Raw genomic sequence first — 27970 nt, 5'->3', positions numbered from 1 at the left:
AAACTTTTTCAATTTAGGAAAATTTTGTATTTTTACTTGGTATAATTATTTTCTCCTTTTAGAAAACAAAAGCAAAGCACTTAAAAGGAAATGCTTACTTAATTTTGTTTTCTTATTTTAAAATCTAGAACTTAAACTTCTAATTATAATTCAGTTTTGTTGAGATATTTTTATTTTTTATGAGACTCAAAGAGTGAAACCTTTCCTTATCTAAGCATACTAACTCCTTGTGATGATTCATTTTTAAATTCAGTTTGCATAAATATAGGGGAAAAACTCCACTGGGGGGGAAAAACTAAAGGAATGTTTTTAAAATGGAATTTTAAGTTGCTTGAAGTCCTGTCTTTTCTTTCCCTAAACTTAAAATACCATAGTGATTTTTTTTAACTACTCCAAAAAATGATAGTCTAGTAACATCAATAGAGAACATTTATTTTCTAAAAGTTCAAATACCTGTTTTAATTTCATTCTGAAGAAGTGAATCATACTGTAAATATATTGTATTCGATATGGTTCAATTTTGTGCAGTTTTCATATGTCACAGGTCAAATCTTGTCCCTTACTACTTGATTATTTGTGTATTAAAAAATAATTATTTAATATTTACATATGACATGATTTGCCCATAAAACAATGTTATTCTTTTTACTCACCCTCCCCCAGAAAAGTTTAATATTTAGAATTAAGGGAAAAGAGGAACAAAAAAGAACCTATGAGACTGGAATCTTGAATTTTTGCAAAAGGTATCAAATTTAGAAAATCAGAATGGAAGATTGTGTTCTTTACAAATTCTAGTTTCCCTACAATTAAAAGGAAGACAGTTTTTGTGGGGAATTATGATGGAATTGAATAACTGCCTTATTCCCCAGTTAATTTAAACTGATGAATAATATATTTCCCCCTCCTCACTCTTCTCCCACTGCCTCTTCCCTCCCTTTAGTTGACAATCACTGCATATAAAGAGAAGTGTTAGTGATACATGAGCATATTGTACATATGAAGGTAAAAAACGGAAAAATATTGAGAACCATTCTATATACTCTAAATTCAAGTAGATTACTTCATTAGAGAAATTATCTAAGTTTTTTCTTAATATATAAGATCTTAGTAATTTAAAATCAACATTTCTTTCCTGGATTTACTTTTTCTTAGGACTTTCTAAATGGATACGGCAGCAGATTCAGCACCATTCAACCTTTGAAAGTGCACTGGAGTCCTTGGCTGAATTTTCCAAAAAGCACCAAAAGGTCACTAATGTGTTCAAAGAGGATGGAAAGTCTGTACAGGACAATGAGTTTACACTTGAAGTGGCCTGTTTGAAGGACAATGCCTCCGCTTATTTATTAGAAGCAGCAAGTCATCCATCACCAGAAAGTCCTAGGGATGGTGAAGCAAAAATGTGTGTCCAAGAACTACAGTGTCCTAAAATGATAACTGAAAGTTCTCTACCAAGTGACATCACCTCCATAAAGGATAAAAGTATGAAAAGTTCTGTCCATTTACATTTGATAGAGAAGTCTTGCATTATATTTAGTGAAATGATATTGTTATAGATTAATTTCCTTAAATATATTGGTTTGTAATACAAGGTGTTACCAAAAATTAATGAAATAGTGTGGTGTATTGGAATGGTAACAAACTCTTGTCAGGAGACTTGAGCATATTTTTGGTTTTCTACTAACAAGTTTTGCCACTAACTAGCAGGTCATTTAACTTTTTTGAGTCTTAATAGAAAAAGAATTATCTGTTGCCTATCTCTCCAGGTTGGATTGTGAAGATCTAACAACATGATCAATATCACAGTGTTATAAAGTACTAAACAAACGGTAGATGTATTTTAAAAATTGATCTAATTTATAGATTTTTTTTTTTACATTAATTTCTTAGGTTAGGGAAGTAAAAGTCATTTGTTCTAAATGATATAAAATATTTTAAAATATATTAAAATATAACGCTCTATATCAAGGATTGGCAAACTGGCCTATGGACCAAATTTGGCCTACTGTCTGTTTTTTGCAAAGTTAAATGGGACATACTCAACACCCATTTATTTCCATATTGTGTATAACAGGAGACTTGACTAGTTCTATTATTATACTAGAAGACCATAATTGAGTAGTTGAGATTGATACAATATGACCCACAAAACCTAAAATATTTAATGTCTACCCTCTTATTGAAAAAGTTTGTGGTCTATATCATTGGAAGTTATTTCAATTGTTTTAATTAATATATGATAATAGTTTAATGTACTCATTTAAAAATATTTTATAATATATGCTTCTATCCTAAATAAACGTCATAGTGAATTCAGGGCCATTATACTGGTAATCAGGAAACCTAGGTTCTAGTTCGGGTCTAATTAACCAATATTACATCTTAGTCTTTCTGGTTGTCAGTTTCCCTAAGGGAATTAGTCTAGATCAGTTTCTTTTTAATCATTTGTTGGTGGATTTTCAAGGCAAATTTTTACAGCCTGTTCCCTCCTTTACTCAGCCATCTTCCTCTTTACCCCTCCTTTTCTCATTCCTGAGATCCTTGGTGTTGAATTTGATAATTTACCAGACAGCATTTTAACTTGGGTTAGGAATCACTGGAGACCTAAGATTCCTTTCAGAATTAACATTTTGTGTTTTACCTTCTAAGATGAAAATCCTGCTACTAGTGGTTGTGGGCTCAAAATTATGTATCCTATACAGTTGTAGTATTTCTAACAAAAATCATTTTAATAGAACAATTGTTATGTTAGACGCAGAAAGTTAACAATCTTCAATTTTTGTATTCATAGATCCAGTATTATTGGAAGAATCTGCCCAGGCAATGAAAGCAGAAAAAGTTGTGATATCCAGATCCACAAGCCCAACCTTTAACAAACAAACAAAGAGAATTAGCTGGTCTAGTTTTAATTCTTTGGGACAGCATCTTACTAGTAAAATTCTGACAACACCACCTAAATTTAAGTCATCAGAGGACTGTGCCTCTAGTTCTTCCACTTTCAAAACAGAAAAAGGATGTAAAACTGATTTGCCACTCACAGATAAATTTGAGTCCTCATCTCTGAGCATAAACACATCACTTGGGCCATGCATTCAGTCAGAAACCATTATTTCATCAATAAATATTGATGCTGCTTTTCTTGAAAAAGATCATTCCAAACAGCTGCTCTGCTGTGAAGAAACCCTGGATCCAGACATTGAATTGTCTTTAGTAAGTGAAGAAACTAAACTTTCCACTTTAAATAGAGATTGTGAAACAGAAGCAGAAGATGACTCTATCTACTTCACACCTGAACTTTATGATCCTGTAGATACAAATGAAGAAAAAAATGAACTAGTTGAAACTGACAGAGATAATAGATTGGCTAATAATTCAAATTGTGTCCTAGCTGAAGATCTTTTTGAAGTTAGGACTATGAATGGAATAGATTCAGTCGGGGAAATGGAAGCTGAGGATTGCACAGATGCCAAATTGAATACAGTCATGCATATTAAAGACAGTAAAGTTGATGACATTGGTAGTAATGCAAAAACAACTTGTATAAATGAATTGGAACTGGGGGAAACTCATGAAATGGATATAAAGAACTTTAAACAGTCTTCTTCAAAAAAAAAGGTCTGTTGCCTGGTGTTAGATAATAATACTTAACTGTCAAGCTATAAAAATATGTCATTGTGGTTATATTAAACAATCATAAATGATAATTTATACATTGGATAAGTGGTGTCATTTTTTTAAAATTTGAGATATATTTTCCACTTTAATTCATTATCATTAGAGTTTTTAAATGTTCAGAAATGTAAGTTTTATCATCCTTGAGTTTTGATAAAGTGATTCATACAAAATATTTTTCTCCAACAATTCTTCCTTAGCTGAAAGCAATTCAAAATCAATCAGCTACACAAAGATGTGTAGTTGTCTAAAGCACTTTAAATTTTACGTAAATATTTGTATTTTGTAGTCTTCTTCATCCACTTGTTTTCATACTGATACATAAACATTAAGAGCAGTCTAATTCAGGCACACCTCAGCCAAGTTTCACTATAGATTTTACCTCAAATTGATCTGGGATTTTATTTTTAGAAATCTAAGTGTTCTTGAAAAGTTTATTCCTGTATTAAACTGCCTACTTATAAGTAATTAAGAATTAAGGAAGAAAACTGCATGCATTCTTAATTGAAATTGTTTTACATTTGTTTGATAAACCAAAATCAAGCATATTTTAAGCAAACTTCTGTAAAGTTATAAAATGCCAAATGAAGAACTCCAAATTTTCAAGTCTGATTATTTAACTTCATCATCATTGTGGGGAAAAGTGACATGTTCTAGCATAAAGGCTTTAATTTGGCAACTGTTAAGATGGAAAACTTTATATGTAAATTTGATAAGTAAATGCAAACATGTAACTATAGTTGAAAAATGTTCCTTTAAGGCTCAGTAAGCCTTTCTGTAAATTTTGACTTTGTTCATGGTTTTGTGAATGAAGCTATACTTCAGGTCAAAAATGGTTATAAAAGATGGTCTTCTGTGATGTCATTCCAAAACTGCATTCACTGACTTTTTTCTAAGAAACATGTTATTTCTATCGACATTGAGGCTTCTTGTGAGTGATTTGAATTGAAATTTTATGAGCTATTCCAGTTGTGGATGTGGTATTATTTTCAAGTCAAAATTCCCAGCATTCAAGTTTCTTTTATATTCATTTGGATAAATGAATTATATATGGATATGTTTACTTTTATTTTGATGGTGTTTAGGTAGAATACAGTTTAACTGTTTCTGTAGCACTGGATGTTACAACTCTAAACATAGTTTAAAGAAATTTAAATTGATAATTTACCACTTAAAGAATTCATCTATAAATTGGGTTGTATTAGATCCTAACTGGTATCATAATTTTTTGATCAGTGAGTAGTAGGTTACAAAACACTAGATTAGAAAGTAATTTCTAAATTGTTTTGAAAGGGTGTAACTATTTCTCCTCTCTGCTATAGCTCTTAATTCACAGGTAAAGGTAGTGGGGTAATAAAAGAATACCAGGTAGAAGACAAGCGACTTGGGCTCTATTCCTGGCTCTGCCACTCATTTGTTAAGTCATGTTGGCAATCACAAGGCCTCTTGGGGAATGTTTCATCTGTGAAATGCAGAATTTAGTACTATAAAATCATGCAAATCCCTTTCAGCTTTAAAAATCTATAATTTAAAGGAATATATGTTATTTTACTCTGAAAATCAATTTTCATTTGCTTTTGTTCCAAAATCAGTAGAATAAATCAAACCGTTTTATAGAAAAGTTGAAATGACACTCATCTACCTTTAGGGAATAATTGCATGAATATATGCATAATAATTTAGGAAGCAAGATATTTATTTTAACAGTGCTGTGATTAAAACATTTTTGGACGCTTAAGATTGCCTTTAGAAGAATTGGTAAACTACCTGAGAAAACTCATGCACATTATTTTTTTGTTGTAACTTAATATTATTATCCAACTTGATCTCAAATACCATCCTGTTCAGTAGATAAGATTTATTCCTTCCAAACTATAATTCTCTCCAAGGCTAAAAATTTCCATTGCTTAGAATGTATGTAGAGATGTGCCACAAGCTTTTAGTAATTCCAAGAGATGTTTTGAAATTTTGTACAGCGATGTCAGTTTTGAAACAGGTGTGTGGTCTCCTCAGATTATAACTTGGACCAGGAGGATATTGCAAGGAGCAAAGTACTAACCTTGTAATAGAGTAGGAGGTAGGACATTTTCATTAGTGATTACATACTTTTTAAAGAGATATTTTAGAGAGTTAAATAAGTTAAAACATTAAAAGCATTTAAAAGAGTATCTGGCACATGGCCAGCCATCAATTATTAGTGAGTAAATCATATATCTGGAGTGCTATATATGAAGCCTCCCCTGGTGATTGATTGATTGATAGATAGGCAGATAGACCAATAAGGAATTGTTATATAGTAAGAAGAAAAAAATATTTGGTTTATTCTTTAAGGCTTTTGAGATATTTAAGATAGAAAATGTTTATCAGTAATTTACCCATTTAATGAATATGAAGTAATTATCTACTACTGAATTTATTCAAGGGCTGAAAGTACATAGAGCGCACAGGCCACAGACCAAGGAAACTACCATTTGGAGAAAGGGCTTTATTTATGGAAGAAAGGTACAATGTAAAGAGTAGATGTTTCATGACTTGACTTTTGAAATTTAGATGAATCATTTAAAACTTGCTGTACTGTGTTTCCCCTAAAATAAGACCTAGCTGGACAATCAGCTCTAATGTGTCTTTTGGAGCAAATATTAGTGTTAAGACCCAGTATTATATTATATATTTATTATGTTATATTATACCCAGTCTTATAGTAAAATAAGATCAGGTCTTATATTAATTTTGCTCCAGAAGACACATTAGAGACGATTGTCCGGCTAGGTCTTATTTTCGGGGAAACACAGTAGTTGTGTTGGAAATTAATGACAACTCTTAATACGCTACTACAATGCATTTAATTATTACATAGTTTTTATTTTGGCACTGTTTCAAAGGTCACGTAGGGTTTGTATTTAGTCTTCGTTATGATCCTTCTATTCAAGATGTTAATTTTTTAAAAAGGCTTTCTCACATTGTTTTTCTGCAGTATGACTTTGTCATGATATTATCCTATAGTAAAACACATTCGAAATATGTAATTCTTTAGGGTTGATTATAAAATTTCATGAAACCCAAGTGCCTATTGTAAAATCACTTGAAAGACTGGTTATTGTAGTCATTTAATTTCAATGGTGTCATTCTTTTGTATATAATTACCACATGATTACTCTTGGTATATGTGCTGCCGAAGCGAGCACGACATGATTACTCTTGGTTATGCTCTTTTTAATCTCATATTTATCAATGAGTTACACAAGATTTTACTTTAGCCTTTATGAAGTCTTGGTCGTTTCTTATCTATTTTCATAGACAAATGCAGTCAATCCTTTGTAAATAGAAAGGCAGTATTAATACTGAACTTTTTAATAATAAAAAAAAAAAAAATTTAAGACCACAGACAATGAATATCTAAGGAAGCTAAAACCATAACATGAAGTATCTGTACAGCTATTAAACATACAATAAAGAATATCACTTCAGGAAATTGAAAATTAGACAGATGACCTAGACTTATGATTCTCTAGCCTTAAACGATTTTCATGCCTATAAAGAAAAAAAAAAGAATTCTGTTTCTTAAGCTTTCACTTGATAGAACGAACCATTAGCTGCCTGGCTTCCTGTATTCTACAATGGAGCCTTGTTATAATATCCAAGGGATCTGAGCCAGTGGATCACCTTATTGGTGAAACCACATAATAATGAACTGCTTTCAGTAACTAAACTCTTGGACTAGGTTCAAAACAACCCATCTTATACCAAATCCTACTCTGTAATAAACAAGCTTCAAGATATTCAAAGGAAAACAAAAGCTGTATGAAACTTACTATTTTCAGAAATTAACCTTTGAAAATCTAAGTAAATACTGATTAAAAGTAGTATTTGTTAACAAGGCAGCATGTAGATATTTTAGTACTCTTTTATAACAAATTTGTATTTTTATCTTGGTCTTTTTTTAATTAAAATTTATTGGGGTACAATGGTTAGTAAAATTACATAGGTTTCCAGTATACAGTTCTGTAATACATCATCTATATATCACATTGATCTTTCTTTTCTAAACAATTTATATGATTTTGATTCTCATACTTTTCCCCAAAATTTCATCATTTCACACTAAATTATTTTACATCAATATTTATAAAACTTAATATTAAAATGTTTTATTTGGCCCTTTCTATTATAAAGTATAAGATTGTACATGGGGAATATCATTTATTCAAACTAAGCTAGATGCCATCATCTTGTATGTGATTCAGATATAGTTGAAAAGATGTAAGGACATTAAATACTGATTGTTATTAATTTGTATCAAGTATTGACTTGGTATATTTTCTCTTTTTTCAAACTATCATATGGTATTCATGTTTGAATATTAACCATCCTTTCAAATATTGATCTCTTTTATCTGCTGAAAAAGGACCCAAGTAACCCTCCTTGCTAGCCAGGACTTTATTGTATTGCTTGTGAAACTGAATTATTACTTAAAGCAGAAGAAGGTAGGCAAAATAAAAAAAATTACTTTGTGCCATCCTTGGTATAGACAAACCTAAATTGCAGTAAAGTAGATTGATGTATTAATATTTCCATATTTTAGTCTTTAAAGTTGATTGGCAATATACATGGACTCTGTTACCATTAGACTTCGAAACGTTCCAATGCCACCTGCTGACTGACTTTGGGCAAGTTGCTTAAATTCTCAGAACTTCTGTTTTCTTTTCCATTTTAAAATGGAGATTAATAATAATTTCATAAGAAATAGCTCAAACATGAAGATCAATGCAATAGAGTACATCAAAGCTTTTTTTTAACATCAGGCAAGGAGAAAAATAACAGAATTTGGGGTCAGGAACAATTTTAAGTTTTGGCCCTCCTATTTACTGAGTAACCTTGATCATATTTTACATTACTGAGCCTCAGCTTTATTTTCTAGAGGGAAAAAGGTAAGTAATACCTACTTAAGGAAACTATTGTGTGAGGATTAAATGCGATGATACGCAATATGTGAAAGTGCACTATAAATTCTGAAGCACTGTCCAAATGTTAGTTGTTAGGAAACTGAACAGTAATCGACTGTAATTGTTATCTCAGCATCCTGAAATTGGACCTTCAAATTTGTTTCATGTGCTGAAAAGCACTTTGAGCCCCTTTGGGAAAAAAAAAATTCTATGTAGTTATTTTTTAACTAGCAAGGTAAATATTGTGAAAATTTATTTTCTATTTTTTTGCATTTATGTTTATATCTTAAGGTATATGTACATTGCGAACAAAAAAAGTTTATCAAAGGAACACTGAAATCTATTTAGAGCGTTCTATGTAAGATCCATAGGGCAGGGCAGGAAGTTTTTTTTTGCTCTGTGTTTTTTACTCATACTCCTAACATTATATTTACTGACTATGACTAAATGAGTTGAATAGTGCATTCTATTAATAATGTATTTAGTTCTGTCAGGATTTTGTCATGTGATACTTGGCCCTTGTAAATACCTATTTCATTTGACCAATTTCTAGACTCGTGATTTTTGTCTTTGCAAATTTTTTATTTTTATTGCCTAACAACCTTAAGTCCCTCATACTTTTTCTATTCCTTTGGTTGTGGGCCAGACGGTGTCTTTTCTTTCTTTTATTCTAAAGGATGTACTTCTACCAACTTTACCTACAAAAAATGTTGGATTTTTGCACTCCGAGATGTCCATAAACAGTGTTATTCTGATACAATTGGATTCCTGTGAATTGAGTTTCATATGCACTAGTTGACTAGCCAAAATGTCACTATTTCAGAAGCCTTTCAATCCTCTTACCACCCTAGGACAAATTAATTAATTAGTTTTCTTCTGTCTGTCCCAATGTAATATTTATAGTATGATATTGCAATTTGTGAGTCTTTCTGGCACACTGTGACCCCCTGAAAGATAAGAACAGCCTCTCATATTTTCTAGCATTTATTCATCCATCCACTCATTCATCTGACATATTTTGAGAGCCTGCTTTGCATTACGAGCTGTGCTATGCTCTAGGGCTACCAAAGATGAGTAAGACGAGGGTCATGTCCACCAGGAATTCATAGCCTAATTCACATACTAGTAAACCGTGTGGTACAGTGTGACAAGAGCTGTAATGAAGGCAAGGCACACAGCAGTGTGTGTTGAGTGTGCATACTGGCGTGCACAGTTTATGATTTTAGTTAGAGGATCTGTAAGGTAACAGCAGAATTTGTTTGAAACAGGAAACATCTTGACAAATTTTCTTTTAAGTTTTTAATGAAAAAAATGCTGACATTTTTTAAAAATACTCTTGAGGAAATTCAGGATATGCTGTTTTTCCTGATGTTCCCATCTTCAGATCTCTTAGCCTCTACTCTGGGTTATTTACCTACCTAAAGGAAATAAAGCAAGGACATAGCAAGTACATCTTCTGTAGTGCTTTGGAGTGGGGCATGTAGTATATTATAGTTTGTGCAACCATTAATTCATTTGGTTCTCAAAGTAGCCTGTCAAAGTCAGCAATATAGATGGGATTATTCTTATTTTATAAAATGAGGGAAAGGTCATGGAGCTCTTTCCACCTTCTGTTTTTTGGTGTATTTTTGTACTTTTATATTGATTTTAGTCCACCTTTGTTTGCCAGAATCTCTTTATGAAAGGCATAGTCTTAGAATTCTGAAAGCAAGCCTTAGTATCTTACTCTTTCCAAAGGAGTGCTTTCCAGAATCATAACATTTTTATAATACTTTTATAATACATATAATAATTTTATAATACATAACATTTTTATAAACAAAGATACATTAATATCCATTAAGGAATATAAACTCTCTGAAGGTAGAAATAGTCCTAAGGCACAGTAGAATACTTGACACATAGCAGGGGCTTAGTAATTATTTTTTTATGAAAAGAAGGAATCTTCTCAAAACAACCCAAAGAGCTTAACATTGCCTTAGGTAACATTGCTAACTAGTGACATTAGAGTCAGAACTAGTACCCAGGTATCATAACTTCCAATTACAGATTCTTAACACTTTCTAACTTACCCAATATCAAAGCCTCAGTTTCTTCACTTCTTACGATTTCGCTTCCATTTTATCCACCTATTTCCATTGACTATATGCTGAGACTTACTCGTGTAACCTTGAACACCAAAATCCTCTGATCACCTTTCTGATCTTCTGTCCTTCTAGCCTTTATTCCATTCTTCCTTCCATACCTACTCCCGTTTTCCTCCCAATTTATCATCCTCCTTCAGTCTTTGCTTTCTTCCAAGTTTGGGCTTTATAGTCACTGGAACTATTCTCTCACTGGTGTCCTGAACTATCCACCTTTGTCATTCTGCTATCTCAGTCCTGCAAAATCCCCAAACCTAGGTTAATATCACAGTCTGCCTCTGTCATTACTCCATCTGGAAAGTTGAGCCACTGCTGAAGAAGATTGTATAGTAGTGGATATAGTAGAGTGTTACGACATCTAGACTTCAATAATTGGATTCTCAACACTGCCTTTCAGCTCATGTGTTTTCCCTGACCAGTTCCCTTTCTCCCCTCACCCGCCAGCAGTGGACTAAACTTACATATTCTTTTCTCAGCCACTTCCCTTCCTGGTTGATATACTTCTGGATAATCTTAACCTCTTTTGAACTATATGCTGATGATTCCCAGTCTATCATCCAACTGACTGCTCAACGTGTTGGATGTCTCAAAACATCTCAAACTCAATATATACAAAACGTTATTTTCTGAAATCTGTTCTTCCTGTTTCAACTGGTGACATCATCATTCACCTAGTTCTCCAAATCTTAAACTAGCAAGTCATCTGAGTTTTTGAGTTGAGCAATACTGCTCAGCTCTCCCCTACTCTCCATCTTCATTGTTCATTAATTCAGACCCTCATAATCTATTACTAGAGTAATATTTCTTTTTTTTTTTAACTTTATTTTTAAGTATGTTTTTTCAGGACCCATCAGCTCCAAGTCAAGTAGTTGTTTCAATCTAGTAGTTGTGGAGGGCTCAGCTCACAGTGGCCCATGTGGGGATTGAACCAGCAACCTTGTTAAGAGCATCACACTCTAACCAACTGAGCTAACTGGCCGCCCCTAGAGTACTATTTCTTAACTACTCACTTTGCCACCAGTCTTTTCCCAAAAGTCCACCTTCTACTTTGTTGCCCATTAGCCAATCTAAAATGCAACTCTGACCACATCCCTCATATGTTTAAAATCCTTCTCCATACAAGATCAAAACTCCACCTGGAGACACACCAGGCCTTTTGTGATCTGGTCTCTGCCAATACCTCCAGCCTCATCTGCCAGCGTTTGCTAACTTTATACTTCACAGTTTTAAAACCAGACCATGCTGTTTCACATCCATTGTTTTTGCTAATCCCCTTCCTCTCCTTAACCTGGCAAACTCCTACTCATCCTGATAAATTCAACTAAGTTATTCCTCTGAAAACTTACCGTGTCTTTCTAACTAAGTGTACTTAGAAGTGTACTTCATCGTCCTGGGAGATGGTGCTGTACTTAATGAAAACTTCATTAAGTGTACTTCATCTTGGGCCCGCAGTGTATAACTTCAACATAGTATTTTCAACACTATGAAAAGTTGTTTCAGTTGTTTATTTTTGCATCTGTCTCTTACATCAGACTTACACGATTGTGCAAAGTAAAACCTTGTTTGTCTTTGTCACTCTTGTATCTGATACGTGCTTTAAAATAGTAAGTACCCAATTTATGGCATTGTTTAGTTCCACAAACTGAATTGAACCATGCTATCTTGAGACTGGCTACTTTAGTTGCCGCTTTGATTTCTTTATTATATTGTTTATTACTGTTTTAGTATTTTAGAATAGGCCATAACTTTAGAAATCTTCTAATTCTCTTATATTAAACATGAGGTAACTGATTCCCAGAGGAATTTGTTACCTAGACAAAGGTCATAGATAGCAACACACCGCATTGTTTTTAATGTAGTTTAATTTAGTTCATATTAACTTGACTTAGCCTCTTCCTCAAGGCATTCTTAGAGAAATTATAGATAACGAAGAAGTTAACAAATTAAGATACTCATTAAAAAGCCACTCATTCTTTGTGTCTGCATCCAACCATAGAGTTTATTAGAAGTCACACATGTTGGTGATAACAGATTTTAGTGATAATATAGTTACTTGTTTTATTGTTGACACTATATGCAATAATTCTTTATTAAGTTGTCTTCTCATTCACTACATACATATACAAATAAACCTTAATAAATCACTGCAACCAGCAGTATTTTTCTAGGTAACCTATGTAATTATTAGAGTGATATGCCTTCCCTAAGTCTTTTTCACCTTTTTTTCCATAGGAATTTTTTTAAAAGCTTTTTCCAAGAATTCTGTGCTGATAAAAATCCAGAGTCTTCCTGAATGTTAAATTAAGTTGCACAAAATCCCTTTGCCATTGCTTAACCGAATCAGAGTACAGATCAGAAGAAGAAAATTTATGTCACCGGTGACAGTGCTGCTCTTAACCATTTAAAAACCACATTAATGGTTTATCAGACTTCAGTGAAGAATTAAGGTAAACTTATTTAATAGCTACATTGATTCCTTGTCACTTTTTAAAGCCTTCAAATGTAAATGAGGCACTTTTTAAATTTTCATGTGAATTATAAAATGAAAAGCAATTTTTAAATTGCTTTTTAATATGTCCTCCAGTGTCTTAAGAATTGCAAAGGGAAAAAATAAAATAATCTCAAACTCTCTTCAAAACAAAAATGTATAAATAAGAAATGTCACATTAGGACAGATGAAGTATTGATCTGTGTCTGATAATGACTCCCACAAAAAATCATTCCAAGGCACACAAATCCAGATCCTATGCTTTAATAGGCTTGACCTGGGTAAAGGATGGGCAGTAACTCATGGAAGCAACCTGCATGATAAAAGTAACTTTTCCACCGGCTATTCCTAAGAAACAATGGGATAGATGCTTATATATAAATAAATGACCCATAAACCCACATCCTTTTTTAAATCATAAAAGGAAACATCTAATTAAATTTTTAAAAATCAGAAATTGTCTGGAAAAACGATGAAGCAAATCAATTCCTGAAAAAGAGTGCTGCGTCATTGGGGTTCACATTTATTGGAAGGGTTGAAGAAAAATTAAAATGCAATTTAGCTTAAGAATTTGTAAGTTACCTGCAAATCAACTCATTTCAGGAGTGGAAGAATCCTTGGTCATTTCTTAATATCAAAATTTACATAGATTTTTTGGAATATCTTCTACATTTAAAGAGGCAATCATATAAAGTTTTCTATTTTCCATAGAGTATAAATTATTCATTCCAGCCAACTCTCAGTGGAGGGGTAGCTAGTAGTACAGCACCATCTCCCAGGACAAAGAACATCAGAATATTCCGTTTTGTTGATTTATAGATCTCTTCAGATGTTTCTTCATCAATTTCTATAGTAGTCACAGTTTCTTCCACATCTCCCAGTATCATATTTAAATGTTGATTATAAGCATGTAATCTACCTCGAAGCTCTCTGTCATTTCTCATCGTCACATAAATTTGCTCATCCAGGCTGAGCCCGATGAGACCCAGGGTGTCTTCTATGGAGCTGGTAGTTTGTTGTTGGCCCACATCATCCACCATGTTTCCCCGTGTCCTTTTTTGCATAAATATATCTCAGGTTGCCTAGTAACCTTTTACAATTTCCCAGCCACTTTCAAGTCTGCTCATCATGTTCATTTTTATTCTGCCAATACCTGTTTCTAACGTTGGATAGAAGGGAGTAAGCCAAATATTATTTACCCCAGGCCCTGCACTCACCTAGAAATAATTCTGAACTCCACTCTTCCTAGAAGAAGTAGGGACAAGGAGAAGCAGATTACTTGTATTCCAAAATGCTGATTTCAAATAACCCCAGCACCTATTATTTACCCATTTTCAACATCAATGTATTCATCTAAACTCTTTTCTACCTATCCATTTAAAATCTGAAGGACAAGTTCTATGATACTATCCATTCAGTCAATACTTAAGTATAAAAGACTTAAAACTATAACTTGGGATTTTTTTCTTTTTGTCGCTACCTCCTCAAAGTTGGACCATTCATGACACGTCTGAATATTTACTTTGGTTACAAATGTCTGCAGAAACATATGGTCAGATCATATGGTTTTAATAATGTTCCCGTTAGTACTTTGCAGCTTTGACCAATTTCAATATTTTTTCTGGAATTGGAAATTCTTTCTTGTGGGAATGTACTCATTTATCAAAAAATGAATATGTGGTTGTTAAAACTTTTTGGCTTAGTGCAATATGGAAGATTGTAAGACGTTTTTTTAAGAACTACAACTTTGTATAGATTCATAGTCATCTTATTACGCAAATTCTTCCCATTTCAACTGCATACCCTTGAGCTTGAAGTAAAAAGCTCTGTTGTTAATTTCTTTTTCCTCAGCTACATCATGCAACGTCTCCTCATTTTTAGTTTCCACTCATCTTTTTACAGTGACTTCCAGGCATAAATGTAATTCAATCCCAAAAGAGACTGGGAGAGTGCAGTGTATAAGAGAGGTTCTCTCGTGGCCTATTGTCTCCTCTCTGCCATGACTGAACATTTCTGTTGTATGCTAACATTAATTCCTACAGAAGGTAGCGTGTGTTCACTCAACACCTGGAACTCACGTCTTTCATGAAAACTTGGAGTTCTCACTTTACACAAAAAGCAGTCCAATACAAAGAAGATTGTCCTTGTATATTTGAGATTTGTTTGGTGGATTGTTCGACTGTGAGAACAATCATAGTCGAACAAGAGAGAACAAACAAAGAGTATGGAGAAACTTTTTGTCCTGAAACCAGATATATAACAGTGATACCTATTATTGTTATGAATGTACTGTAAAAGGAATGGTCTTCTGCAGATGTATTATAACATGAAAGCTTGAGCAAAATTACTTTGCTATTTCTAATTGTGGAAAGATTACATTCTCATATTTGCATTATCAAATTTTTGTTTTAAAACTAACGTGTTAAATTTTTAAAAGGTACCCTTTCACGATTAATGTAGATAAATTTTCTTATTGTAGGATATGGAGATTTATTTACAGTGTTCTCATTTATACATGGTTTTATTTGAAAACAAAGAATTACATTTTTCTCTTGAAAATAATTTTGATTGTTAGGAAGGTACTAAGCCAAAGGGACTGGAGCAAGAGTTTTGGATTTGGATTTTTTAAATCCCAGCCTACTGCTTTCTAACTTTAATTTGTACTACCTGACACTGTTTCCTCGTGCATAAAATGAAGACAATAATACTTACCTCATAGAGTTGCTATGAGAATAAAATAATGAATTTATATATGTAGGCATTAGTAAATGTAGACTATTACCCTTTTTTTTAAACTTATTTTCTGTACTCTTCTATGTTAGACTGAAGACTGTAAAAGTTAAATATGTTAAATTAATGGTTTTCAAAAACATCCAGTCTTAATATCCACTCCACTTTCTGTTAGACCTTTATAAGTGAAATTGAGATGTTGAATCTGGTAGTTCAGGGTTTATGAAAGGCCTCTTTTTATTTTTTGTAGGCATGGAGACAGGTTTATCTTTAAATGCCATCTGGAATATGAAAGAATGTTCTTTAACCAGCTACTTGCAGTGTAGAAATTGTATCAACGAGTCTCTATTCCCATGTCCTTTAATTGGTGCTGAAATAAGTGATCCTAGAAACATTGCTGAAGCAAGGGTAAGTTTATATATGTTTGTTCTTGAAATTTAATGTGGAGCTTGCTTATGTATAAGTATTCTTGTGTTATGAAGATAAATGAAGTACTGCTATGCTGCAAATAATTACATTAATAAGGCCCATTCTCTTTTAATAAAAAAAACCATAAAGCATGATATACTATTAAAGATGAACTATTTCTAGATATAGTGCTTTAGTAAATTTGGCATTAAAGCATAAGTATCAAAGCCAAACCTAAAAAGCCATTTAGTGTGGCAGCATCGAAAAATTAGACACATTATGCTTCCACATTGCAGTTGAAATTACACTTTATAAACTTGCATTGTTAAAGTAATTCTGTCCTACCTCTTTGTGTGTTTTTAAATCTGCTCATTTAAGCCTAATCAGGATTAAATATACATTCGAGATAAAGACATGACCCCAAGATTAGCCTTGTAAAATAAGAATCAGATTTCCACTCAATATAAACTGCTAGTGCACATCCCAAAACCAAGCAGATTCAGTTATAATAATAATGTAAACAATTTGGTTACAAATACAGTTCCATCAGAGGATGGAAGTGCTTTTAGCAAATATGTTCTATGAATAAGATTGATATGTTCTTAAAGAACTATGAATAACATCACTTTAAACAAAGAATTACATTTTTCTCTTGAAAATAATTTTGTTTCTTAGGAAGGTACTTTAAAAATATCAAATCCCAAGTAACTAAATGTAGTAAGATTTTTAAAATTTTGTTTGTTTGTTTGTTTTGGTGTAATATAATGTGGCAGGTAAGAATGTAAACTCTGCAGTGAGGCCAGTTGGATAACAAATTCTACTTCTGCCTCTTTATTAGCTCCATGACCTAGAGCAAGTTACTTAAATTCTCTGCTTTGGTTTCCTTTTGTGCAAAACTGGGGAAGTAATAATACCTAACCAGTAGGGTTGTTATGAGGATTAAATGAGTTAATTCCTATAAACCACAAAGAATAGTGTCTGGCATGGTATAAGAGCTAATGCAACAATAATATTGATAATAATGCATTATTATTATTATTATTATTATTATTAATTTAAAAGTCTTTAGTTTAAAAAATACAGGATCATTCATTATCCCAACATTAAATAACGTAATTAGAGATTAGAATATTTATGTTTTAGTATTTAAACTGTCTGACGATGGCTAGGCACAAGAACAATTTAAACTATAATGTTCCAGTTTTAGCATCATGAAATAGTGTCATAGTCCCTTAGCAACAAGAAATGCTCTACTGCTGTGGATTTTATAAGGTGAGTTTCAATATTCAGAGGAAATGCCATTTATAAGCAGACAGTTAATTGAATGCTCACAGGAAGAGCACAGTTAAGTACTACTCCTTTGTGAGATGGTGAATTATGCCTTACAATGAATACTTCTCTGTGGGAAAAAAAAAAAAAAAGAGCTTGTCTTTCTTCCAAGGAAGGTAAAATTGGCAGTATGGGAACACTGAAAAATTCTGGCAGGGTTATACATTTTATTTTTTTAAATTTACTCTTCCCAATTGGAAATGTAATAAAAATTTTATAACAAGGTTTCGTTCCATTGTCTTGGCTGATAAGAAATTTAGACAGGAGCAAGTATAACCTTGTTTTGATTGGGACCGCTGGGAATTAGCTTTCAATTGTAACTTTCTCTTTTATAGTTATGCCCATATCATATCCATCCATATCACACTCTTATATTAGTGAGTTAGGAAATTACATCATTTATCCTAAACGTAAGCATTATTAACTGAATTTAATCATCACCTATGTTACAGAGCAATAACTTTTTATCTTGTTCAATCTCACCTAATAGTATCATACCCAAAATTCAGATATTATTTTTTATTTGTTTTAATGATTCTTTTTAAGTATTGAATTTGTTTGGGAATCTGAAATCTGAAATGACTACATGCAAATGTTCTGTGCAAATTAGTTCTGCTGTTTCTGGCTTTATGAAGGTGGTTTTTTTAGCTATTGTTGGCAATCTTATTGATGAAAATGAGATGTGCTCTAGAGATGTTAATATTTTTAATGCAGATATATCATATATAACTTATAAGCTTGTGGAAGATATAGTTTTTTATATTTTTATTACCACACAGAGTAAACAAACTACATTTTTCTCTGATTTATAGTTCTTAGCATATCCCCTTTCCCTTTATTTTCAGAAAACACCCATTGAATATTAGCTTTTTATTCTCCGCAAATTTTCTTGTTATTTCTCTCAGATTTAACTATTTATAATCCTTTCTTTTTTTGCTACTTACTGTTTATATTAAATTAGGGTTTGCATACTAGTATTCCTTAAAAGAGTGCATCAATAAAAATCACCTCCCTTCATAAAAATATTTTATCTGTTGTATGTGGTGTAACACTCATATCAACTTTTATAGAAAAGTTAGTGGGAATGTTTTTACATTTTACATGTATGGCTTGATGATGGACCTACATGTATATAGCCTGAAGCCCTTATTTCAGTGGAAACAGTGTTAGAAGACCAAGAATAAATCAATGATAAGGAAGAAAATCTGACAAAAAAAAAAACAAACCCAAAATATCATAGCAAGCACACACATCCTATTTGGCAACTATTAAAAGAGAACATTGTGTCAATCCAAAACACATATCCTCTTCAGTTAAGATAGCACTTCTGCTGAAGAATTAGACATACCCTGGGACCATTATGTCACTGCCACAGCAATATCTCTAAAGCACAGTGAAAGATGAACTGAAAATCTTAGATTGCATCCTAAGATCCAAGAGTAATTGTTCAATAGGAAATTGGTAAAAACTTGCTTTCTTTCACATCTCCCATGATTTTAAAATGCTCTTTTTTAATAATTCATTCACTCATATTTCACTAAAGCTTCAGAAATTTTGTTTGTTGTTACCCTTGGAATTTATCTTTTTAAACTTCTAGATTCTTTAGAAGATAACTTAATACTGTTGAGAAACCATTCACAAAGTTTTTGAAAGCTTTAGCGAAAGGATTAAGCAATTATACTTTATTATAACAGACCATCTAAATTTTTTGGTAATTATTTTAAATAATTGCCTGATTCACATTTATTGGGTATTTTCTCCAATGAGTTAATTTTCTACATATTTGTTGTTATGCGAATCTTTTAGTACATTTCTATTTTAATCTTAAACTCACACACTAACACCCCTTAATTTCAAACTAATCACTTCAAATCTTTCTTGATGAGTATGTAACTCTATGTTTAAGAATGCAACTCCTGATTATTTATAAAACAATATATACTTGTGATAAGAACTATAATTTAAATAACTTCTATCCGAGGATGAAAGAACTGAAATACCTAACATTCAAGATAATTTTCACTTATAGCTTTATGTATTTAGCAATGTTTTAGGCTATTTAGAGGATACTGGGAATATTAATTTCTCATATAAGACGAAAAGTCCATTGAAATTTAGGAAATGCTTAGAACCTATATGATGAAAATTATAAAACTTTTCTGAAAGATATTAAGCAGTTATTTTCAAGTGGAGGGAAGAGTATGAACGTCTACTTCCAAGAATTCCTACATGAGAGCTACTATTGGTGGAAGTTTGTACACATGTAAATGACATGGAGGCTGAGAAGATTTTTCAGCTCCATTATAATCTTATATGTAGACTTTCATTATAATCATATATGTAGACTTTCATTGACTGAAATGTTATGCAGCACATGACTGTACTAAACTGTACACTTAAAAATTGTTAAGATGGTAAATTTTATGTTGTTTATTTTACCACAATTAAAAAAAGTATCCCCACAGCACATTGAATATTTTCTCTGAACTTGCAGCTCCCTAGGAAATCTCTATTCCCAGAGTGCATGTAGTAGCTATTTGATTTAAATCAGAGTGAAAATAAATTTTTAAAATAGCCCTATCTCTAAGACAATAGCAACCTCTAGCAACCTAACTTACCTAAGGCTTTGATTTCATTTGGTGCAAACAAGAATCTCGCCAGGAATTTAACAAATCCTGGAGAAGTAGAAAGCCATAGTAGAAAGCCATTGAAAACTTCTAGAGTATTCCTGGTGATTTAAAAGTCTGCATACATGAATGTGCATGTTCACAAAAGACACAGGAAAGGAGAAGATCCTAGTCATTCCCCTCTATATGATTTTGAAGTACCATGCAAGAAGGAAGTGAAGAGTTGGTCTGTTTTATAAACTGCCTGAAATTTGCAGGCATGCCTTCTCACAGATTCCCTCGGCAGAGGTGGAAAACAGAAGGTCAAGGTATTTCATGAAATCTGACTGGTTATTAGCTGACCACTAAAATTATAGTGACTCAGAAGTGCCCTCTAGTAACTCAGACTGTGAAATATTTCTTTAAGATCTTAAAAGTAAAATAAAGCTAGAAGAGAACTCAGTGACAGAGAATACAGTAGAATACAATTATGTAGTCCAAGAAATTGCTAAATACATAAACGACAATAAAAAACAACAGCATTTGCAAGAGGAACGGATCAAATGCCAGAGTTGTTACAATGCATTATCTAGAATATCCAATTTTCAACAAAAAATTTACTAGACATGCAAAGAAACAGCGATGTATGCAAAACACACGTGATAAAAAACAGCTGAAGAAAATGTCCTCGAGCTACCTCAGATTTTGAATTCAGTAGACAAAGACTTTAGATAACTATTATGTATATACAATTGACCCTAGAACAACACAGGTTTGAACTGCATGGGTCCACTTATGTATGCATTTATTTCAATAAATATCTATACTGTTTTTAATCTGTGGTTGAGAGTTCGGAGATACAGAGGACTGACTACAAACATTGATTTATGCCATTTTATACAGGGTACTTGAGCATCTGTGTATTTTGATATCCATAAGTGTCCCTTGTGGATACTCAGGGATAGCTTAACTTTTTGGGAAATCAAAAGCTGTTTGTGGATTTTCAACTATGTGGGTGGTATGTGCCCCTAAACCCCATATTCACGGGTCAACAATAGTACATATATCTGTATTTTCAAATTTATATATGATATAAATATGTTCATAAGCTGTGTCTCCAATCTATTGATGAGTCCATCGAGGCATCCTTTATGTCTGTTACAGTGTTCTTGATTTCTAGCATTTCCTTTTGATTGTTTTTTAGAATTTCCATTACTCTGCTTACATTATCCATTTCTTCTTTTTTGTTTTAAAGATTTTTTATTGGGGAAGGGAAACAGGACTTTATTAGGGTACAGTGTGTACTTCCAGGACTTTTTTTTTTCCCAAGTCAAGTTGTTGTCCTTTCAATCTTAGTTGTGGAGAGTGCCTTTTGGTTTTGTTGGTTTCTTTTGCTGTGTAAAAGCTTTTTAGTTTGATGTAGATTAGTTTATTTTTGCTTTTGTTTCCTTTGCCCTTGAAGACATATCCAAGAAAATATTGTTAAGAGCAATGTAAAAGAGTTTACTGCCTGTGTTTTATTCTAGGAGTGTTATGGTTTCAGGTCTTACATTTAAGTCTTTAATCCATTTTGAGTTTATTTTTGCATATGGTGTAAGAAAGTGGTCCAGCTTTATTATTTTTTTGCATGTATCTGTCTAATTTTTCCAGCAGTATTTATTGAAGAGATTGTCTTATCCCCATTGTATATTATTGCCTCTTTTGTCATAGATTAATTGACCAAAAAAAGTGGATTAATTGCTGGGCTTTTTATTCTGTTCCACTTATTTATATGTCTGTTTTTGTGCCAATACCATATTGTTTTGATTACTGGAATGTGATACCTCCAACTTTGTTCTTTTTCAAGATTGCTTTAGCTATTTAGGGTCTTTTGTGGTTCTATATTAATTTTGGAATTATTTGTTCTTGTTTGTGAAAATTGCTATTGGTATTTTTATAGGGATTACATTAAATCTGTAGATTGTTTTGGGAACTATGGTCATTTTAACAATACTAATTCTTCCAATCCATGAGCATGTATTCATGTTTTCTCCAATTTCTTTGATCAATGTCTTATAGTTTTAAGAGTAGAGGTATTTTGCCTCCTTGGTTAAATTTGTTCCTAGGTATTTTATTCTTTTTGATGCGGTTGTAAATGGGATTGTTTTCTTAATATCTCTTTCTGATACTTCCAATACTATGTTGAATTAAAGTGGTCAGAGGGGCATCCTTGTCTTGTTCCTGGTCTTAGGTGAAAAGCTTTCGGGTTTTCTCCATTGAGTATGATAGTATGTGTGGGTTTGTCATATATAGTCTTTATTATATTGAGGTATGTTCTCTTTGTTGAGTTTTTATGATAAATGGATGTTGAATTTTGTCAAATGCTTTTCCTGCATCTATTGAGATGATCGTATGATTTTTATCCTTTGTTTTGTGGTTTCTTATGTTTATTGATTTATAGATATTAAACCATCTTGGCAACCCAAGAACAAATCCCATTTGATCGTGGTGTATGATTTTTTTAATGTATTATTGAGTTTAGTTTGCTAATATTTTGTTGATGATTTTTGCATCTATGTTCATCGGGGGTATTGGTCTGTATTTTTCTTTTTTTCATAGTGTCTTTGTTTTGTTTGGGTATCAGGGTAACACTGGCCTCATAGAGAATGAGTTTGAAAGTGTTTCTTCCTCTTTCATTTTTTTGGAATAGCTTGAGAAGGATAGGAATTCTTCTTTAAATGTAGAAGTCACCTGTGAAGTCATCTGGTTTATTGGGAGTTTTTTTGATTACTGATTCAATTTTATTACTAATAATTAGTCTGTTCATATTTTCTGTTTCTTCTGGACTCAGTTTTGGAAAGTGTTATATTTTGAGGAATTTTTCCATCTCTTCTAGGTTGTCTAATTTGTTGGGATATAATTATTCCTAGTATTCTCTTATGATTCTTTGTATTTCTGTGGTGTCAGTTGTAACTACTTCTCTTTCCTTTTTGATTTAATTATTTGGGCCCTCTCTTTTTTTCTTGATGAATCTGACTGAGGGATATCAATTTTATTTATCTTTTCAAGGAAGCAACTCTTAGTTTCGTTGATCTTTTCTATTTTTTAAAATCTCTATATTTCTGCTCTGATCTTTATTATTTCTTCCCTCTACTAACTTTAGGCTTTGTTCTTCTTTTTCTAGTTCCTTTACATATAATGTTAGGTTGTTTATTTGACATTTTTCTTCTTTGCTGAAGTAGGCCTGTATAGCTATAAATTTCCTCTTAGAACTACTTTTGTTGCGTCCCATAGATTTTGGAATGTTGTATTTACATTTTCATTTGTCTCAAGGGTTATTTTTTTTTAATTTACTCTTTGATTTCTTCACTAACCCACTGGTTGTTTAGTAGCATGTTGTTCAGCCTCCACATATTCCTCCTCTCCCCCCGTTTTCTTCTTGTAATTGAGTTCTAGTTTCATACTATTGTGGTTGGAAAAGTTGCTTCATGTGATTTCAGTCTTTCTAAATGAATAAATTTAATTGTTTTGTGGCCTAACATGTGCTCTATCCTGGAGAATGTTCCATGTGCACTTGAAAAGGATGTGTATTCTGCTGTGTTTGGATGGAATGTTCTGTAAATATATTAGCTTCATCTGGTATAATGTGTTGTTTAAGGCCAATGTTTCCTTGTTGGTTTTATGTCTGGATGATCTATCTATTGCTATAAGTGAAGTGTTAAAGTCCCCTACTATCATTAAAATACTGTCAATCTCTCCCTTTATGTCTGTTAATATTTGCTTTATTTATTTAGGTGCTCTACGTTGGGTACATATGTTTGAAAGTATAATATCCTCTTCTTGGATTGATCCCTTTATCATTATGCAATGCCCTGTTTTTCTTTTTACAGTCTTTGTTTTAAAGTCTATTTAGTCTGATAAAAGTATTACTACCCCAGCTTTGTTTTCATTTCCATTTGCATGAAATATCTTTTTCCATTATTTCACTTTCAGTCTGTGTGTGTCCTCAGATCTGAAGTGATTCTCTGGATAGGCAGTCAGTGTTTTTGTATCCATTCAGTGATCCTATGTCTTTTGATTGGAGCATAAATTCATTTACATTTGAAGTAATCATTGATAGTTATGCACTTATTGTCATTTTATTTATTGTTTTCTGGTTGTGTCCGTAGTTCTTCTGTTTCTTTTTCTCTTGATGACTTTTTAGTGTTATGTTTGGATTTCTTCCTCTTTATTCTTTGTGTATCTATTATAGGTTTTTGGTTTGTGGTTACCATGAGATTCATAAACAACAATGTATGTTGATAGCCGTCCATTTAAGTTGATGATTGCTTAAGTTTGAAAACATTCTAAAAGCACTACATTTATACTTTACCCCCCCACACTTTTTATGATTTTGACATTATATTTTACATCTTGTGTGTATGTATTGCCTAATTAGTTATTGTACATATAAATGATTTTATTTTGCTAACTTTGTTTTTAACCTTCACACCTGTTTTATAAGTAGTTGATTTACTACTTTCACTAATGTTTGCTTTTACCAGTTAGATTTTTTCTTTTCTATATTTTCTCATTTTTAGTTTTGGCCTTTTCTTTTCTGCTTAAAGAAGTCCTTTTAATATTTCTTGTAGTGCCAGTCTAGTGGTGATGAACTCCTTTAGCTTTTATTGGTCTGAGAAACTCTTTATCTATCCTTTGCTTTAAATATATTGTGCCATTCCTTTATGGCCTGCAAAGTTTTGCTTTGTTTGTTTGTATGTCTTTTAGTATGCCTAGTAATTTTTTTCTGATATCTACTTCAGAGGTGGTATTGTAGTCTTCCATCAATAAAACATTTTAAAAATACAATTTATGGTATCCTCATCCAACCTCTTTGATATTTTATTAATTAGTGCTTATTTAGGTAAAAAACAATTATCAAACCTAATTGGATCTAAAGCACTTTAGGAATATGAGTAAAACAGAATCCCTTCAAGTTACTTAGAAAGGTCATTGGTAGAAAAACTTAAGCAATGGAACTACTAAATCTCCTATGACATGATTTTATTATGTTTCCAGGGTTTGGTGATCAAGCCAATTGATTTAAAACATCTCTAAAAACTTAAACACATGTAATTCATAAAGAAGTTTGGTCTATTATTTTCCTAACTGATCAGACAAGTCAGCTGTTTAAAAAGGTAACTTTTGTGTAATAGGGATTTTGTGTGTTTTTTAAGGGGATCCATGTTAACACATTTGATAAACTTTTATCTTTAATGCGCCTTTCTGGAATACCAGTCTGACCTCAATCTAAACAAAGCCTCAGATCAGTTGATGTTTACAGGAGGTAGCTTGCTCATTTTCTCAGCCTGCATGTTTATTAATGAATGTTAATCAGATTCATCATTAAAGATTTCATCTGCCACACAGACATATAATTGGCTATGTCTGAGTGGCCACTTTTGTCTTGAGCAGATTGCTAAAACTGCATCAAGCATCATTAGGCCAAAATGATGACCTTATTAATTTGTCCTTTACTTGTTTTCTAACAGAGTAGGTCTTATTATTATGCAAGCACACTATAAAGAACAGTCATAGTAAAAGGTCATATGAACTCCTCTTAGTTCAAAACAAGCTTCTATATTGAAGAATGCATAAAATAATTGCTAATTCTGTTGATTGAACTGTTTCCTTTTATGTATAATATAGAACACAATTCAGAATCTATGGGTTAAAAGTATGCAAAAGTGAGAAATTTGTAAACATTGCTCTTCTAATTTGATATATATATATATATATGTATATATATATATATATATATATATATATATATATATATATTCAATCTTAGTTATGGAGGGTGCCGTTCAGCTTCAAGTTGTTGTCCTTTCAGTCTTAGTTTTGGAGGGCGCAGCTCAGCTCCAGGTCCAGTTGCCATTTCTTGTTGCAGGGGGCACAGTCCAACATCCCTTGTGGGAGTCAAACTGGCAACCTTGTGGTTGAGAGCCTGTGCTCCAACCAACTGAGCCATCTGGGAGGCAGCTCAGCTCAAGGTGCCGTGTTCAATCTTAGTTGCAGGGGGCGGAGCCCACCATCCCTTGCGGGACTTGAGGAGTTGAACCGGCAACCTTGTGGTTGAGAGCCCACTGGCCCATGTGGGAATCGAACCGGCGGCCTTCGGAGTTAGGAGCATGGAGCTCTAACCGTCTGAGCCACTGGGCCAGCCCCTAATTTGATATATTTTATTATCCACTTTTATTGATGAAATGATACCGAGGGAAAAAATATTAAATATATTATCTAAACTTGCATGTTAGTTTTCCCTTAAAGTGAATTAATGAGATAGAAATAAGCAGAAAATAATCATAAAAGTTTAATTTTTGAACAATAAATTTACAAATCTACATTTTTCCCTACAACACATTTTTCTTAAAATCATATTTACTGACCCACAGAATTTTATCTGTAAAATATTCATCTAAGATTTTGATTTTCCAAAAGATTATATGTGTGATGTCCTTCTTGTTCAATTTCTGTTATTGTGATTAAATAAATTTAGTGGTTATGAAATGCATGAAATTGGCTGTCATGTGCAATCTGACGATTTCATCATAATTGGTTTAAGCAGAATGTGTTTCATACTGATCTCAGAATGTCTTTGGTAATCTGGAACTGAGACTTGGCTACAAATGAAATTATTGCAGCCTTGGAAATGAAATCCTCATTATTAAGGGTTCAGGTGGATGTGGCTTTTTAATCTGGTTTAAAAGTTTTGAGTGGGCCGGCCCGGTGGCTCAGGTGGTTGGAGCTCCATGCTCCAAATCAATGTCCTGGCAAACTATTTTGTGGATATGAACAAACTGATTTTAAAGTTTATATGGAAAATACAATACCATTTAAAGAAATGGTATTTCATTTAAAATGAAATACCTTGATGCAAATCTAACAAAACATGTATAGGACTTGTATATTGAAAAGTAAAAAATAATGATTAAAGAAATCAAAGAAGATCTAAATAAATGTTCAAGGATTGGAAGACTCACCATAGTAATTCAATTCTCCCCAAATTAATATACAGATTTAATGTAAATGCTATCAAAATTCCAGTAAGAGTTTGTGTAGGTATATACAAAATTATTGTAAAATTTATATGAAAAAAGCAAAGGAACTAGAGTAACTATAATAATCTTGACAAAAAAAATACAGTGGGAGGAGTCATTGTAGCTTATATTAAGGATTACTATATAACTACAATAATCAAGACAGAGTGATATTACTGGAGGAATAGGAACATAGATCAATACAACAAAACTGAGAATCAAGAATCAAGAAATACACTCACATAACTATGTTCAGCTGATTATTCACAAAGATACAAAGGACATTCAAGGGAGGAAAGATAGTCTCTTCAACAAATGGTATTTGAGCAATTGGACATACATAGGCCAAAATACAAACCTTGACCTAAATCTCAAGCATACAAAAATTAACAAAATGGATCATGAACTTAAATGTAAAACATAATGCTGTAAAAGTTTTAGGAAAAAACACAGGTGAGAAGTTTGGATCCAGAGGTAAACAAACATTTCTTGACACTAAAAGTACAATCCACAGAGAAAAGAATTTGATAAATTGTTTCTCTAAACTTTATTTTAATCAAAATTTAAAATTTTTGTTTTAAAAAAGCACATATAA

At 32.3% G+C, this 27970-nt stretch overlaps 2 protein-coding genes across 2 annotated transcripts in view; one reads left to right on the top strand and one right to left on the bottom strand.

Annotated features, from left to right (window-relative positions):
• Positions 1 to 3635, top strand: part of BRIP1 (BRCA1 interacting DNA helicase 1) — a gene marked incomplete at its 3' end in the record, with an annotated part of 148564 nt that extends 144929 nt beyond the window's left edge. Inside the window, 3 exon segments of the mRNA XM_081027780.1 lie at positions 1153 to 1479; positions 2789 to 3604; positions 3607 to 3635. Coding sequence (XP_080883906.1) covers positions 1153 to 1479; positions 2789 to 3604; positions 3607 to 3635 — 1172 coding nt within the window.
• Positions 3636 to 13963: 10328 nt separating this feature from the next.
• Positions 13964 to 14284, bottom strand: LOC308488342 (U6 snRNA-associated Sm-like protein LSm3; the record flags this gene model as incomplete). Its single annotated transcript, XM_081028010.1, has 1 exon — positions 13964 to 14284. The coding sequence occupies one exon, from the start codon at positions 14282 to 14284 to the stop codon at positions 13964 to 13966; it is 321 nt and encodes a 106-aa protein (XP_080884136.1).
• Positions 14285 to 27970: the final 13686 nt, after the last annotated feature.

The sequence above is a fragment of the Rhinolophus hipposideros genome, assembly GCF_964194185.1.
Source record: "Rhinolophus hipposideros genome assembly, chromosome: 20".
In the NCBI taxonomy this organism is placed as follows: Eukaryota; Metazoa; Chordata; class Mammalia; order Chiroptera; family Rhinolophidae; genus Rhinolophus; species Rhinolophus hipposideros.
Note: the sequence above shows the minus strand (reverse complement) of the source record. Positions and strands in the feature narration are given on the sequence as shown.